Below are 18791 nucleotides of genomic sequence, written 5' to 3'. Positions count from 1 at the left end.
TCGTTGTGGTACTTCCGTATCTTAATATGGGTGTGGTCTGATGATGAGATCCATGAGTTAAAGTGTGGGACTCCTCATCACTGTCCCTATTTTTTACATAATTAATGATAACTTAGCTTATGCCCACACAATTCTCGTGAAACTTGGAAAGAACATTGAATATCTAGGATTACACGATATAAAGGAAAATTTGACCTTCAACTCTTTAATCCTGGTGATGCAGAGATGCCTTCAGCCTAAACTATGGAAGATGGATGATTGTTAATTTACTTAAATGTAATGAGTTTTCTAAGCAGAGATATACCATGCAAAATTTTGATCTTTAACTCCTTACCCCTGGTGATGCGCAGGTGCCAAAATAAACCAAAGAAATCAGCCATTTGTTCCTTAAGTATATGTTATATGGTTGCTAAGCAGATATATAATCATGAAATATTGACCTTTAGCTCCTCGACTCTGATGATGCAGAGGTTCCTTCAGCCTTAACCGTATGAGTTAGCCATTTAGTGCTTCCATATACATTTTAAGATTTCTAAGCAGAGTTATACATAAAGATAGATATAGATGTGGCAGTGGTACCTCCAGAGGCGAACCACATTAGATTCTCCACTTTCATCTCCCACAAACCTGGTGTTTACAACGGTATGCGGCCACACACATCGTCGTCCTTCCCGGGGTTACTTGCTGGACGGTTCGAGCTTCCACTCTTGCCGCCCGCAACCCCAGAAGCCCCCTTTTAGTCGCCTCATACGACAGGCAGGGGATACCGTAGCCCTATTCTAGTCCCGAGACTACAGGGACAAACTCTCACGGCCTAGAACAGAAAATCTCTAGGAACAAGTGCTGAGAACTAAATTATAGATACTCGTAAAAGCACGAGTACTTCTGCATCATCATTCTCTTATAATAAGAAAATTACTAGGTTTAATGTTACAATGCTATTTAATTTTTTTTCTAAAAGTATTTAAAGAAATCGTAACTATGTTTAGATATCGTTAAGCGCATATTCATCGGATATTCTGTTCATTATTTCTACGTTTTAATCTAAATGTGCGTGTTTCACCCGATGTAGAGTCCGTTTTTTTGGTAGTTTAAGAAAATACCAATTCAAAAACTTATTGTGGAACTGTTGTATCCACAGAAAAAAGTAGATCATATCGAAATCATTATCTCCTAAACATGAAATTATACTCGCATTTCTTAGTATTTAAATTAAAGGCATGTTTAAGTAACAGGTATAAATATTGTATTTTATATTTATTCCTTGGAATAATTTATTCCTAAAACAGTTATTTTACCGCTTGTAGTATTCAACAATAAGAACGATAGCAAATTAGAAGGATCTTCTGACCGCCAAACTAATGCGGCGTTGGACAATGACCCTTGCGCCGTAAAAGTGCGTTACAAAACTAGATAATGTTTTTTAGGACAACACTACACTAAATGCCAAGCTTTGTTTGTTGCTTCGACTACAACATAGCTCTCGAAATATTAAATACTTATTAGAAGAACAACAATATATATTGATTTATTTATCGTTACATGTACGAGTATTAATGGTATTATTAACCTAAAGCGATAGAGTAGCTTTTTTATAATTACGTTAAGTAAAGCATATGTAGGTACATTGCCTTAAATATTATTAAGTATAACATGAATGTTAGTTATCAAAAACAAAAGACATCACTTTTATTGTGGACCACGTTAATAATTCGAATCACAACGGCAACGCCCGCCGCTGTTGACGCCTCCGGCATGTGTGTAGTGTGTAGTGTGTACCAAATATTAAACCGAGAAATATTTTTTTTCGTTTACAAGAGACTTTTCCAAAAGTTGTTTTATTGTTATAACCACGCGTAACCGCCCAGCGTAGTCAACGGCGGTGACCGATTACCTCATTGTCGCTCATATATTACCTTCTTATATACCTAAATGACTTTTTTTTCTTTTTCTTCTCGAGGGGGAAACCTTCCTTACCGACTCCTGCGGCGACTCCTTCTTCGAGCGGGTTCAGCGCGCTCCCTTGCTCGCTCGGCGATACCTAAGTGCCTATACTTCTGCTAATTTCATAATCATCATCAACCCAATACTATACCACTGCTGAGCACGGGTCTGACTAATTGCGAATTGGTAGATTTAACATACCTTTGAAAACTTTTTTAAGTTTTCTGAGATATGCAGGTTTCCTCACGATGTTTTCCTTTACCGTCTAAGCAAGTATACAATAAATTCCTAATACACACATAACTTCTAAAAACTTCGGACCTTGAACAAGGGGACGAGTTTCTTAACCACTAGGCTATTACTCATAATATAATATTGCCTTACTTAAATACCTTGTTGTATGTACAAAAAAAATACGTGTGGCACTCGGAGACTGCCGCGGTAAAGCTATTACATAGCATTTTTTATGCTATGTAAACGCTTGAAGGAATTCCAGAAATACAATACATTCTTCCATAATCATCAACATTTACATTAATACATCTTTATCCACTATTTTATCATATCTCCATTATATAAGACATTGCAAATATCAGCTATAAAATATACTTCACGCAATTTTAAGATTTCCGCACGGATTATAAAAAAATGTGTATTGCACGCCTCATAAGCGAAGCGTTGAGGTTGTGCTCTACTCTCGACATTTCAAAAAAAGCAGTTTTCTCGAAACTAAAATTGATTTTTTGTTATTTATATTGCACTTATAGGTTAATTTGAGTGCACTAATATCAAGTCAATTAATATATCAGGCACATAAAATATATTTTAATAACAATTTTTTTGTTTAACATAGTAAATAATAATATTAAACATAATCTTTTCTGGACGTCCGTGTATGGACGGGTTTATGTGGCATCAAAATTGGTCGAAAAAATGATCGTATCGGATTTTTTTTTTTAATTATCTAAAGTAACACACGAAATAATTTCTTAGTCAATATGAGCGTTTAATTCACTGTCATTAAATTATTATTTATAAAAAACTAATACAACAACAATGAAAAAAAAAATTGGTAAACTTCTTTAAAATCATTTTTTTTATTTGTTTATTGAATAGAAATAAATAATAAAAAATTTAAAAAAAAAAGTAAAATGTAAAATCTTAAGTTGTAACCTCGTGAATATAACTCCATCTGATATCTATAAATGGTACTTTTTTACAAGACACTGTAAAGTTACATTGACTATTGAGGTGTTTTTCTATTTCTACATTTTAATATTTTTAATAGCACGTTGTGAAGATATTTTTCATTTCATTTATATTGGTTTATGGTTTATTGGTTTATTATATGTTTTGATTTATTTATATAAACATGTTTACAAGAACGAGAGAAGAATAGTGAAAAAGAGTTATTTCCGATGAATTGTTGATACATATTACATGAGAACTAAAATAAGATATTTCATAGAAATTAATAAAAGTTCATAAACAATCAGCTCTTTTGTTCTCAACTTCCAAAACGGTAGGTATGTATTTCTTTTTCTTTTCTTTTTTATTTTTTTTGTTTTTTGTTTAGTTATAATATAATTATTTTTGAAAAGAACAACTGAAATAATAGTTTATATTTATTTATTTATTTTATATTACTTGTTACCTATTGTTTTTTTGTTTTTTTTTTCAATTAATTTCAAAAACTCTCATTCTATTTCTTTTTTACTATTTTTTTCGTGCTCTGCTCTTAATTTGTTAATTAATTACCTAGATTAAAACTTTCGATAGATTTGTAGTGGTGGAATGAGGGTGGAGGTGGGTGTGATTACAAATTGTTTTCATTTGAGTCGATTGTTATTGAGCATTTAACAGCTTTCTCATAAAGAGCCTCTAAAATTTTGAATTTTTTAAACAAAACGATTTTAAATCCACATGTTGCTTCTTTATACTACACTATACTTGTCACCTGGATCTCCTTTACTCCATTTATTATTATTTAAATTTTTAATTTAAATTACCACTCAATTCAACAGTAGTGACACCGTGAAAGACCTTGAGACAGTACAAGAACTTGGCACATGAGAACGAGTGTATTGGTATATTTATATAATATACACTTTTACAAATAATCAATTTCATTGTAAAAAAAAAAATGAGATTATGAGGCGTGCACTTTTGGATTTTCCAAACTTTTACTGCCATCTGTGTTCAAGTTGACGAATCAAGGTTAAAAAAATGAAATAATAAGGAATGTAAAATAATAATTTATTCAATTATATCCATATTTTTCTATTGACAGTCAACAACTCGGTTGCCTGGACACTTGATATCCAACAGTCCTCCACCGCTATTTTTACTTACACCACCAGGGGAGCCGGCAGCATTTGGTCAAGGTGACGGCGCACCAGTATGCCATTTTCAGTTCTGACTTCATAATGGAGTCTACCTAATCTTCCGAACTCCCATTTAACTCCTGGGTCGGTGTAACTGCGGACTTGTACCTTATCACCTTGTCCGAACTCCTTCGTTGGCGGTGCATTGTAATGTAATCTGAATAGCGGGGCGGATTTCTTAAATAAGGCATGCATATAGGTTCTTACCTCTCTGCCGAACATTAACTGATAAGGTGATAACCCTTTTGTATTATGTGTACGTCTCAAGCGTGCCTTGACGGTTAACAGTTTATCAAATAAACTTCCGCTCTTGCCGATATAAAAGAACATTCAGGTATTAGCCGATTATTTTCTTTTTGTACATTCAAAAATTTAAATTTTAGCTTTGTATATATTTCTTCAAATTCGTACCTGTATTTTATTTCCTCTTCTAAATTTTCTTCTTCTGTAAGCCATTCAATTTTTTCTTGAATCGCGTAGAATTTGTTCAAATTTTCTTGTAAAGAATTCAGTCGTATATTTATTTCTTCATTGTCAATTTTTTCTATTCCCGAAATGTAATTTTCGGTTCGTTTCATTAACCCACGTAATGTGGCTCGTATTTTCTTATTGTTTTTTAGTTCATTCGACATCCTGTCGCCAATATCAAATAAAATAATAAGGAATGTAAAATAATACTTTATTCAATTATATCCATATTTTTCTATTGACAGTCAACAACTCGGTTGCCTGGAGACTTGATATCCAACAAAGGTGTTATTAATTTTCGTTACGGAATTTCTCGATTCGGTCGCCGCGCTCAAAGCCCGCGATAAAAGCTATGCAATAGCTTAAAATCAATTTCTTTTAAAATAGCTTCAATAATAAAATAATAAGCAAGATCAGCCATGACGCTGGTGCGCAGTGCTTATGCAGGAAGGTCACTTGTTGCTAATACATAATATTAGTACGTGTACACTGGAGCTTAGACTTTATGCAACTTTCTCGATCTTTTGGTTGACACGTTTCGGTAGTACCTACGTCTATGTTGTGATCAAGTTGTGCAATCAAGGCCACTCGCATAGACGCGCTTCCACACAAGACTTGTCGGCGATCTTGTTTTCTTATTAAATGCGCTGTATTTGCGGTACTGTTAGGAAGCAAATAGTAAGTCAATGACTAAAAGTGCGATATTTGCGTTTACGGTTTTTAAGAACTAAACATGTAAATCTATCTCTGTCTAGAGTTCGCCGGTTATTAGGAATCGAATTAACTATTAATCTGAACCGGTAATTGGATATTTAAATGCATATGGTAAGTTATAATTTGTAAGGTTCCTTAATCACTATTTTTGAGTTTTTTTTTTTGCACGTATGTAATATACACCTGTGTTAAAAATATTTCCCTTCCGCCTACCCTCCGCTTATACCTCCTAAAGTCTAACTATTATGTTACAATTAAGAAAGCCACTAAATAAATATTTTTATTTGTTTTCATAATTAGATATCTTAGATAATTATAATTAGATACCTACATTTTACCGAATATGTATTGTTGTCGAATATGTATTTTTAATTTAATATTTTTATTTTTACTGATAAGTATTAAAATACATGAATACATTTAATAAAAAATCGTTTTCCTTAACCGAATTCATTTTAAAAGAACAATCACATAAACCATTATTGTACTCTCTGATTAAGTCGCAAAGATCAAATTCTGGGAAGTAATTATAAGTGAGAAACCGGAAGGAAAATATTAATTTTAACTTCAGTGGTAATATATTCTAAAAGCATAAAATAATCATTTAAGAAAAAATATCAATTTAACAAAATTTTCTTCTATGTAGCCTGTGAGTTATAGTGAGTGACATTTTTCTTTTATATCACACTTTTATAACAAACTCAAAAGTAGAAAATTATTAAAAGGAAAAATGTGAAGCGCATATGATGCAAAATAATTATTTATGAGTAGATAGACTACCAGAAAAATATCTTCCACACGTTACTGCAAATGATGTGAACTGATTCACATCATTTGCAATATATTATTTAGTAACATAATGCTTCATTTAATCTGTCGAAGGCGGCCCACATTTTTCGTTTAAAATATCTACTACTTTACATCTATTCCTCTGTTAAAATAATGTTTCTATTAAAAATAATGTTATATTTTAATTTAATTTCAAATCATGATTTTTCCGGTAGACTAAAATAACTTTAATACTAAAATAACTATACAATAAATCGTATAGTTTAGGCATTGCATCATTTCTGTGGTTGTTGAACAAGACAACTCAGGGTTTAATCTGGAATGTAGAGTATAGACCGCTTTTTGTGTAAGCAACGAAAAACAATAGATAATTAACCTGACGCACGAATAACTTGCATGATACTGAGCTATGAAATATAAGCTATAAATTAAGTTACAGAATTATTTAGTTTAGAATGGATAATAATACTGCAATTACGTCAGAAATGCAATGTCAGTAGCGTCTATAATTAAAATGTTGTTAACCGTCAACCATGACAAAGAGTAGCATAGGTGAGTATTTGATTAATCACATAATTACTACGTTAGGGATGTGCCTATGGTGATTATGCAACCATCCTTCAACAGCAAATATAAAACGGTGAACTTAATTTTTCATCTATGTTATAGATATCATGTTATTCACATTAAGACAAACAAATTAGCAACTTTCCGTATAATGTCATTTACATCGTTGACCGCACAGTATTTATTTCTGAACACGCCGTTAGTTGCTAAAATTGTGAATTTATAATATAGACATAGCAAACGAGTATACTACTGCTGCCCAGGGTCATCTGTAATCAAGCCAGATAAGATGAATCCTACGGCATCGGTTATGCATACATTGCTATCCCTGACGACTAAGTTGGAGCTCATGATGTGCCGAGTCGGCCATTTTTGGTATTCGAGTACTTTAGTACTCATATAAAAAAGAATCGAGTCAGTACTCTAGTCCAGAGTATTCACAATGTACTCGAGTTAGTTACGAAGTACTCGAGTACTTTGTAACACACAGTCCAACTACCAGTATATTTTGGAATTTTCATTGCTTTTCGAGAATAATTCAGCTGCAATCCCATGTACTTATATTTGTTCATTTTATTATTTTTTTCATTACTTAATTTAAATATTCTTAAATCTAACAATTAATGCATGACTTCGAACTAAGACGCCAATCAGAACAAAACTTTATGGAAATAAATTTAGGGGATATTTTATATTTAATTGCTCCCATGATTTGGTAAGAAACACATCTATAAAATAAGGGTTGGTAATATCAGTATTCGTTAATTAAAACATAAGGCGAAATGTAAACAAGTTAATCGCCCTTACGTTGTTATGATTAGGACAGTAGAATAACTGCATTGTTAAACATTTTGGAGGCGCGAATAAAACGCTTTGCGTTATTTCTTTTGCCACAACTAAAACCGTTAGAAGCATTGAAGCTTAGGCAGCGGCTTAATGCGCAGTCGCGAATTCTTGTGTTGTCTTCAAATATTCGGCTAAGGACGAAAACGCGGTTCAATTCAGTATCGTGACGATTTTGGAACTCTATCCGCGTACTCTAACTTTTCGTATGTGATACAACCCTCTCTCTGCCTTATGGATTGACTGCCACTGTGCATTTGTGGAATTAGTGAGGGTGCACAAATAGTCAAGTAATGGAAATACAAGTTGAGAATAAGTAAATAACTTCCGATTAGTTTCATTCTAATGACATCACCTTTTTAAAAACCACGCCCTATTGTAAGTGGTAGACGAAACCATAGAGTTACTTTTTCATGCTTGGAATTCGCAAACATGTGAACTTGCAATTCTTGAAACAAAAATATTGATTTAATTGTTTCACAGTAGCGTCTCAAAGTAGAATTTTAAATTAAGATTCGTTGAAATGAAGTTTTATCTTATCCAACTTGGATTAATAAGGCTTGAAATATTATCTACTATTAAAATGTTAAGTAGTTTTATTCTCGAAGAAATCAAAAATTGCAACTAAAACTAGAAGATTGCTTTATTATCTTCACACGTCAGTGGAAGGGCGAACTACATCTTTTATTTGACGTTGCCGCTGTCCAAGGACAATGGTTCCCATTGTTTTAGATCGTTTAACAGACCTCCAAAAATGAAGAGAAGTCTTTTAAATAGTTGTTCTTAGATAATATTATAAGTGAAGTGTTAGTGATCTATTAACTGCGTTATAACGCAATATGGAAACTATTCAGAAGAGGTACAGTATCGTAACGGTCATATATAGGTGTTACATAATTTTAGTAAGAATAATCTCTTAGAACGATAGTAGGTCATAGGGATAGTATTAACTGGTTAGGAATATAAGCATAATTTAAATTAGTTCTCGTGTTTGGGCGATATCTTACGAGAAATACTGAGCGCAACCCTTAGATATTTTCAATTTTAGAATCATCAAGCTATGATAAGCGTACGCTTTAAGAATATCCGACCTACTCGTAAGTCGTAACGGAGAGATTACATTTGCTAGAGGGGTTTAATGAATTGTTCTTGTAAACTTGTTTAAATTAAACCTAAACGCTTCAAATGACAACAAAAAGATAATTCAATGTTTATTGAAATAACATCGATGATTAGTATTTTAAAATATTCATTTGACTATTGTTTCGTAACTATTTGCTCGTATTATCGTGTTTAGTAGTTATATAGTATGGTTTTACCGTGGTTTAAATGGAGTATTGTCTTTATGGAAGTGTAAACCACATTTATTTTTGATTATGAATTTATTTATTTTCTGTATTATATCGGGATCAGGTCGAATATCTTTTAAAATAAGGTAACATAAATGAACAATAGGAGAATAAGTATGGCAAAAAAATGTTTTAAAGTTACGTGTAAAAAAATTATACGTACCTGTACCTAGATTGCAGACGAAGTATGCAAGGAGAACACTGTTATCGTAGAGTTTAGCTTAAATAGTTTTAACATTTCTTCAAATGAAATATAGATACGTATTGTTAAATAAACTAAAACGAACCTATTTTTTTTAATATCGACGACATCCTTTATACAGACTGATTTTAACGACAACATATACATTACATACATAGCGTATTCTTTCATATACAAGTAGGTACTTATTTGAAATAAACTTATACTCATTTAGTAATATCTTTGTATCGATGCAATGGTGCCTGGATGGGGCATGGAGTCACCACAAAAGGTTTTCCAATATATTATTGCGTTCTAATTACTCTACTTTCCTTTCAGTAGAGATGACGCCATCCGTCAGGGATTTCTACAAGGGGAAGAGCGTGTTGCTGACGGGAGGTACCGGCTTCATGGGCAAGGTCCTCGTGGAGAAGCTGTTGTACTCCGCGCCGGACATCACCGCCATCTACATCTTGATGCGCCCGAAGAGAGGGAAGTCGGTCAACCAGAGACTGGAAGACATGCAGCGCTTGCCGGTAAATTATTATTTACTCGTATTTACTCAGACCAAGTTAGCACGTTCTTACAAATGTGTTAGTAACATTACCCAAATTAAATTAAGGTTGTGTTTATTAATTTCCACGGGTACCGGACGAATGATTCGATTTTATTATTCGTACAGTAAGATTAGTATTCGTACAGTCCGGTATATTAGAATAGTATTAGAGGGTAAATAAAAAGTATATTATAATGATCATTATATTTTAGTTTATATGAATATTACAGAAAATAAATAATAATAATTATTATTTATTATTATTGTTTTTTTTTATCGGTAATGCATTTATTTATTTTGTTTTTTAATGTAAATCGTTAGGCCCATAATAACATTAATTGGACTCACTCGCTCACAGGACGCGAGCAGTACTTACATATTTACGCTACCTGGCCAGAGTGGTACCAACCACCCTTGATTACGAATTAAGGAAGGGAGGTAAAGGTAAACTGAGTGGTCTGAAGCAGCTCCTTGAAACTTATTTTATGGACGTAGGATCTAAGTTCTAAGATATTTGTCCTTGTAGTTCCGGAACCAAAATAGGGCTACGATATCCCTTGCCTGTCGTAAAGATGACTAAAAAGGGGCTTCCGGGGTTGCGAGCGACATGAGTGGGAGTTTGGCTAGCGACTCTGGGAAGGACAGCGGCTACTGGAGGGGTTTTAGTGTGGTAAGAATTCCACATAGCTCTGTGTCGGTCCCACAGCACCGGATAACTTTTGGAGTTTCCCCCTCGATAATAAAATAAAATCTAGGATCTTTGTGGATTTAAGGCAGCTAACATACCAGCGACAATAAGATGATACAGGCGGCGACCGTCACCGACGGTATGGGCTCGGTCATCAACCCAATACTATTTCTCTGCTGCACAGGTCTCTTCTCGGGGTCAGAAGCATTAGGTCATAGTCCACCGCGGAGGCCACATCATGTTTCCTCGCTATGTATTCTTCCACCGTTAAAGCAATTAATTTGTAATACGCACATAACTTCGAAAAAATCAGAGGTGCGGGATTGGAACTCTGAACCCCTCGATCGAGAAGCCAAGTTTCAACTACAAGGCACATTGGTATATCGGCTATCGTATGAATGTGATAGATTAGCTTCTAAATAAACCACAGAGCTAAGCGCGATTCGGCACATATTAATTATACAAAATTAATAGAGATGTTATATTAGGGTTATTTTTAGGTAAATCATATTATCATAAAGAGGCGACTCGCCTGCTCGCCTCGCTATTACGCGTCGCTATTATTTGACTAATACCTGGTAACCTATTACTCTATATTCGCCTATCCTAATATGAATATACATGGTTTGTATTGTAATACCTGTACCTATTACTAATATATTAGTCACACCTCTAAAAATTAACAATAATACTTTATTAATAACATTCAATAGTTATACAAGTGGTTATAATTTGCTTTTAACCAGCTAATTGACTGTAATAGGTCGCAAAATTATACACATATACTCGTAGTTTTATACATACACATAGTTTTTAACCGACTTCAAAAAGGAGGTGGTTATCAATTCGGCCGGTATCATTTTTTTTTCTATGTATATACACGAATTACTCCGCCGTTAGTGGACCGATTTTAATATTTTTTTTTTATTGTGTAGAGACGAGCTGGAAGTTGGTCCCATTTAAATATGGTTAGGATCCATCGATGGGTTCTGGAGAAAATGAGGGGAAGTCCTCCACCCATGTAAATATAACAGCCATAACTTCGCCGTTTATGAACCTATTTTAATGCCCTTAATTTCGTGTGTGGACAATTGCTACAAGTTGGTCCCATTTGAATATGAGGATCAGAGTGGGTTGTGGAGACAAAATATATAACTCCTCAACCGATGGGTATAATTGAGTTTTGTTTGAAGATATTGTGTGTAGGTTCTAATGAAATTGCAAAACCAGTTTATCATTGACTATTTAAGGGTCTGATAATGTGTCTCGGAGACAAAATATGTAACTCCTGAACCGATGGGAATAATTGAGTTGGGTTTGAAGATATTTGGTGTAGGTTTTAATGAAATTGCGAAGCCAGTTTATCGTTGACTATTTAAGGGTCTAATAATGTGGCTCGGAGACAAAATATGTAACTCCTCAACCAATGGGAATAATTGAGTTGTGTTTGAAGATATTTGGTGTAGGTTCTAACGAAATTGCAAAGCCAGTTCATCATTGACTATTTAAGGGTCTGATAATGTGGCTCGGAGACAAAATATGTAACTCCTTAACCGATGGGAATAATTGAGTTGTGTTTGAAGATATTTGATGTAGGTTCTAATGAAATTGCAAAGCCAGTTCATCATTGACTATTTAGTTAGGTTAGGTTGGAACATATAAAACAATATAAAACTAAGCGAACAGGGCGCGGCAGTTCCCTGCGAGCGGACGGTTCCTATCAATGTAAGCTGAATTTACATTGATACCTTATTTATTAATTCATGATCACGTCTATACAATTTTATATTGTATTAATATAAATGTCATTATGTCACCACTAAAAAGGGTGAAAAAAAATTTAACAAAAATACAACCGACTTCTATGTCACTACAAAGTAAAAAATAAATCAAATAAATGTTGTACATATAGTACATATTTGTTGTATATTGTAGTTCATATTGCTGATGTCGGCGCTCATATTAGACACGCTGTTTACATCGTTATCCAACGAAATATATTGAGCGCCGACTTATGTACTAAACCAACATTTATTTGAATTATTTTTTACTTTGTAGTGACATAGAAGTCGGTTTTATTTTTTTGTTTATTTTTTTTTAATTAAGAACGAATCATAGTCTGGCCAGGATATTTTTACATATTAAATTTTAGTATAAAATAGGCTTTACCTTTCAAGACTTAATAATTAAACTAAATATCTGCGGCAGCTACGTAACTATAATATAGTAGTAGTATAAAACTGCGATCTCATGTGTTTTGAAAAAAAAACATATTGTGCACCGCACGCGAAAAGCGCTTCACAAGTTTTCGCTCTACCTTGGTCAACGTCATAATTTAATTTGCTAAAATTTACCACAATTCACGTTACATTTCATATTATATTTAAATAACTGGCTTAACTTGCCTGACCATGTTTGTTCATATTTTGATTACTCAGTTACTCGTAAGAGCATGCAGTTTTGTTGAAATTCACTAATGTAATGTAATAAGATACCGTGACTACGCTGCTTGTTTTAACAATGTGACATTTTATTACAATCTTAATTAATTAGGTCTTTTCCGTCACACTGTTAAAACATGCGCCATTTTTAATAATATGTGAGTAGCTTGCGGTCATCTGGTGGTAAGTGGCTAGTACTGCACATAGATATCTGTTATCAACCCCAGATAAAATTAATCCTATCTGAGTTTGACCTTAGATGCATTGCTACCCCCGAAGAAGTTGGAAAGCCGCCGATAAGTACATTCTTACCACATCCTTAAAACCAGAATACAACAACGCTTAGCACGGCTGTTATTAGGCAGAAAGTGGTAAAGGGATGGGACTACCATCAACTAAGTTTCTATACTAATCAATCACAGTACAATTCTATTATATATACCACCTTTTTTTTTGTTTACGAGGGGGAAACCTTCAAAAGATAAGGTAAGGTGGGAGCGACACGGGGTTATGTGGGATTCTTGTATTGTACTTAATTGTACCATCTGTATTAAGATTAAAATCATACCAATGCTCCTGAAATACCGGGGAATGAAATCAATTAATGTCGGCTTCATAACAGCTTAACGTGTTTTCATTTCATCGATTTCCATTCAGAAGCCAATTACGTGAAATTATCGCGTTTAATATGACATGCCGCGCAAAGCCTTTTATTGCAATTATAGTAAGCACATGCCTATTGTAATTGATACCTGAAATGTTTCATTAAATTTTAAATCTGTTATTATTTTAATGGAAATAAAATATATTTATTATCATTTAGTATGAACGTCGCCGTTAAATCAAAATATTGAACAACCACTTAATATGAAGCCACCAACTATCCCATAGAATTTTTAAATTCCTTGGGTGTGCCTGGCTTACCACTGCACAATTTACGATTGAAGGTTGGTTCGGTAGTAATCATGCTACGAAACCTAAACCAACAAAAACTATGTAATGGAACGCATTTGGTGATTCTTAAAATAATGATCAATGTGGTCTACGCGACAATACTAAGAGGAAAATTCAAAGGCGAGTTCTTATTGCAAATATTTCCAAATACCGTTTAAATTTAAACGTCTTCAATTTCTAATTCGTTCGCCATGACGATTAACAAGTCACAAGGCCAATCCCTAAATGTTTGCGGCCTAAATCTAGAAAATCCATGGTTTTCGCATGTTTCGTACGTGGCATGTTCACAGGTTGGAAAACCGACTGCATTATTTGTAATCAATTGACATATTATAACAAAAAGCAGCTCGAATCAAACTTGCACCATTGTTAGTCGAATGTCGCTCTTCACGGGTCTGTCAATTGTTTTGTCTTCCCGGAACCCCTCCACTAACAATTAAACTTTATGGTATGGTATTAAAGTTCAAATTTACTTTTAAGTTTTTTATTGTAGAAGGCTTTTATTCAATGAGAACACGGATAAAACGACATTTTTTAAAAAATAAAACCTAGCTAGATCGATTTATCGCCCCCGAAGCCCCTTGAATACAAAATTTCAAGCAAATCGTTGGAGCCGTTTCCGAGATCGTTGATATATATCCGTAAAGCCCCCAGTAAAGCTGTGTTCAAAAAGCTTGTCCGAGAGCATTATTTAAATTCCTCATCGAACTCGTAATCTCCTGTCATTACTATTTATGTGTATTTATTTAATTATATATATAATAAATTTGGTTTATATAATTTAGTTTATTTATATGTATTTTTTTCTTACTTCTAATACATATTTATAATATCTGCTGTTTTCATTGTTGTTTGTCGTTTTTTTTTTTTTTCTTGCTTTGTAACACCTGCTGCAAATTCTCTACATCCACCCAGGGTTGACTGGTAGAGAATGCCATCAGGCATTATGTTTGCCCTTTTGCACATTTTTCAGAGGTGATGCAATAAATTTTAAATAAATAAATAAATGTTTGATTTAATTTTAATAATTCAAATTTGGAACTGTATCGAGTTAACACTTGACGTTTTTCCGAACTTCATTGAACAGAGCTGTTTGGCTGGAATTAGGGGGTATGGCCTACCCCTCTCTTTATAAGAGCTCATCCTGGCTGGTGCAGGCAGTCTATCTTCGGATACGATTCATGAAAGAGCTCTGCTCCCAACAGAACTGTTGGTTTACCTGGTACAGTCTTCCACTGTATATTGCATAAGCGGAATCGCTAGCGCGATACCCTATGCTTTAGCTGTATTGCCTGAACAAGGCGATACGCTATTCGGGTGGACGTGTGGCCACTATACGAACATAGAGCTGAGGCTCTGTTCGTCTCTATTCGGGTGGTTGTGTAACCACTATTCGAACATAGAGTTGAGGCTCTGTTCGTCACTATTCGGGTGGCTGTGTTGTCACTATACGAACGTAGAACTAAGGTTCTGATCGTCATTATTCGAGTGGTAGTGTTGCCATTATATGAACGTAGAATTAAGATTCTGTTCGTAACTATTTTAACTTTGTTTTACTATTTGTACACCATTGAGTGTTGTCCTATCCTGTAAGATTAGTGTGTAAATAAACCTTTTGATTATTATTTATGGCTATTTAATCCCTGCAATATGGGAATTCCTAATCCTGACATACCTTCCTTGGCTCCAGATCCTACATATATATTTCTTATATGCGTGTGTATGTCACTGAACTCCTCCTTAACGACTGGACTGATTTTGATGAAATTTGTTGTGCGTGTTCAAAGGGACTTCAGAATGGTTTATATTCACAATTTAGTCCGTGGGAAAAGGTTTTTTTTAATTAATTTTTAATTCGTAAGTAGTTGTTGATTTTGGAATGTTTCACATTGGATTCGACAGACTTAACATTTTTTTTATTTAATAAAAAAATGTTAACGTTGAACAACCCTTATCACTCACGGGTTTGAAAAAAAGACGGGTTTGAAACTGAGATGGTAGCGAAGTCTGTCGAATCTAATGTGAAACATTCCAAAATCAACAACTACTTATGTACCATTCACTACGTAGTAGGAACTAAGATAACAGTTTTGGGGGGAAAGGTAGCGTAATAAAACCAATCCCGATGAGTGTCGGTTTTACACTAATTTATTTAAGTAGAAAATGTAAAAATGATGACTGTGAAATGATGGGAGTGTTCATGAAACGTCTACATGTGTACACTTACATACGAAAAGTTGCCAATACGCGTTATTGGCGTCACGTGTACGTGCAGTAGCTCGAACAACTTACGAATTAAAAATTAATTAAAAAGAACCTTTTCCCACGGACTAAATTGTGAATCTAAACCATTCTCAAGTTGCTTTGAACACACACAACAAATTTCATCAAAATCAGTCCAGTCGTTAAGGAGTTCAGTGACATACACACGCACATAAGAAATATATATATAAAGATATATATACAAGAATTGCTCGTTTAAAGGTATTAGATCGATAAAACAATGAGAAACAAATACCAAAATTATATTTATTCCTTATCCCGAAACATTATAATTATTTTAATTATCCTCATTTTTACTTATTTCATGTACTTATTATAATAAAATACGTTATCTACCACTTAATTTCCAGATGTTCGAGCGCATAAGAAACGAGTGTCCTTCCGCATTCAAAAAAATAAAACCCTTACAAGGAGACGTTCTGTTCGAGAACTTCGGATTATCTGAGAAAGACATAGATAATTTATCTGAAACTGTGTCTATGATGTTTCATTTTGCTGCCACATTAAAACTGGAGGCGCCGTTGAAAGACAATGTGAATATGAACACGTCTGGAACGCTGCGAGCATTGAACGTCGCCAGGAAGTTAAAGAACCTCGTCTTGTTCGTCCACTTGTCTACCGCGTTCTGCTATCCTGACTACGAATGTTTGGAGGAAAAGGTCAGTGTAGCGTTATCTATAAAACGTATACAGACTGTAACCTGGCACAGACCTGTACCCTTAGTATGAGTTTTTACGTTTTTAGGGTTCCGTACCCAAAAGGTAAAAACGGAACCCTATTACTAAGACTCTGCTGTCTGTCCGTCTGTCACAGGGCTCTATCTCTGGAACCGTAATAGATAGACACTTGAAATTTTTTAAAATAATGTATATCGATATAACTACAAATACTAAAAATAAAAAAGTTGAATACAAAAGGGGGTCTCCATACAACAAACTGCTATTTCAATATTTATCGAACTAACTGTTGATTCGTTATAGGTAGACAGTTCAATTTTTTACAATATATGTACTTCAATGCCTACTATTATAGTAGGCATTGAAATTACTATTATAGTAGGCATTGAAGTACATACAAATACTGGAATTTAATGAAAAATGAAAATTGTGGTGGTACGGAACCCTCAGGGTGCGGGTTCAACTTGCACTTGGCCAATTATTACAAAAATGACTGTTTTTGTATTTGGTAACGTATTTGCATATACTGAAATCAGCGCCCCTAGCGGATCAGATCTGATTGGAAATATATGGGAAATACGTAAACGAATACAAAAACAATCATTTTTGTAAAAGGATAAAAACTCATACTAAGTGTTCTGTTATGACATACTTACGGTCTGTGATTGTGACTATTATTTACAGACGTAGTTCATATATGACAGTAAAATAAAAAAAAATGATACAAGCCACAGCCCACGTCGGCGACAGCCGCACCCCCGTAACTTATGCCGCGCGTCGCTGGTAGTCTCTGTCCGTTGCCCCAAGAGCAGGCTTCGCTTGTTTATCACCCTGTTTCTCATGTGTTACCTCCTCAAAATAAACTTCTCATATGTAAATCCGCCAGCATCCACACCCTTCCACCAAACGCAAGGAATGCTTCGCACTAAAAATAGGTGTGAACAAACCATGCTCGTTCTACCACTTTCCATTTTTTTTAATATGGGAGTAGCAGACGACTATACAATCCAACAGGCTACTGTCATCCATGGACATCAGTAATCAACCCCAGATAGGATTAGATATTCCTACCTGAGGTCGGTCACACGTGCGCCCCCCTGAGAGTTAAGCTAGAACGCCTCGGAAAAATATGTCTCCCTTCAAACAAAAGTGTGAAGGCACCCTTCAAACCAACCAACAGCGCTTAACGGTGCTGTTATGAGGTAGAAATAGGTGTGGCGTTGGTGCCGCCGGAGTCGAACCACAAAGGATTCTACCACCTTCATAAATGAGAACTTAAATAAAGAGAAACTTAAACTTATACTAAGTAATCATGTATAATCATCACATTTCAGGTACATGCTCCGCCCGTAAAGCCTACGGACGTCATGAGGCTGATCGAGTGGCTTGACGACAAGCAGGTCGCCCTCCTCACTCCTTCGCTTCTGGGACCTCATCCTAACTGCTACACCTTCTCCAAGCGATTAGCCGAAAGCATAGTCGAAGATGCATACGCAGACTTACCTGCTGTTATTGTTCGCCCTAGTATTGGTATGTCTATTAATTTATTTAAAACAAACAACGTTTTATTGTTATAATATTAAGATAGAAATCGAGCATTTTTTTATAATATAGGAATAGCAGTGCTCGTAAGTGACGACTGCCGCCCATGGACATCTGTAATCAACCCCAGATAGGATTAGATATGGTACCTAAGGTCGGCGCCAGATGCGCCGCTTCTCTTGAGAACTAAGCTGGAATGCCTCGGAAAAGTCTCCTTTACACCCTTCAAACCAGAACACAGCAGCGCTTAACAATGCCTTAAAGAGTTCTCTACCACCTTCAATTATTATTATTTTATAAATACGCATGACAACATTTTAGACCCTTTTTTTGTTTTTTGTTTACGAGGGGGAAACAAAAGGTACCCGGCGCCGTGTGAGCGACGCAGGGTTATGTGGAATTTTTACCGCA

The 18791-nt window shown here is 34.6% G+C and overlaps 1 protein-coding gene across 4 annotated transcripts in view; it reads left to right on the top strand.

The window, feature by feature from the left end:
* LOC140743321 (putative fatty acyl-CoA reductase CG5065) overlaps window positions 1-18791 on the top strand; it is a 72914-nt gene that overhangs the window by 48641 nt on the left and 5482 nt on the right. Inside the window, exons 1-4 of one of the 4 annotated variants that reach the window (XM_073074489.1) lie at window positions 5390-5621; window positions 9579-9775; window positions 16512-16820; window positions 18173-18368. In XM_073074489.1, coding sequence (XP_072930590.1) covers window positions 9584-9775; window positions 16512-16820; window positions 18173-18368 — 697 coding nt within the window. In that variant the 5' untranslated portion in view covers window positions 5390-5621; window positions 9579-9583. Of the gene's footprint in view, window positions 1-5389; window positions 5622-8425; window positions 8569-9578; window positions 9776-16511; window positions 16821-18172; window positions 18369-18791 lie in introns of those variants that run through there. The other 3 variants (XM_073074490.1, XM_073074488.1, XM_073074487.1) reach the window with 3 other exon arrangements.

Source organism: Epargyreus clarus, unplaced genomic scaffold, assembly GCF_041222505.1.
Source record: "Epargyreus clarus isolate Ecla_fem2 unplaced genomic scaffold, WU_Ecla_fem_2.2 ptg000007l, whole genome shotgun sequence".
In the NCBI taxonomy this organism is placed as follows: Eukaryota; Metazoa; Arthropoda; class Insecta; order Lepidoptera; family Hesperiidae; genus Epargyreus; species Epargyreus clarus.
This window is presented reverse-complemented; position numbering and strand designations above follow the sequence as displayed.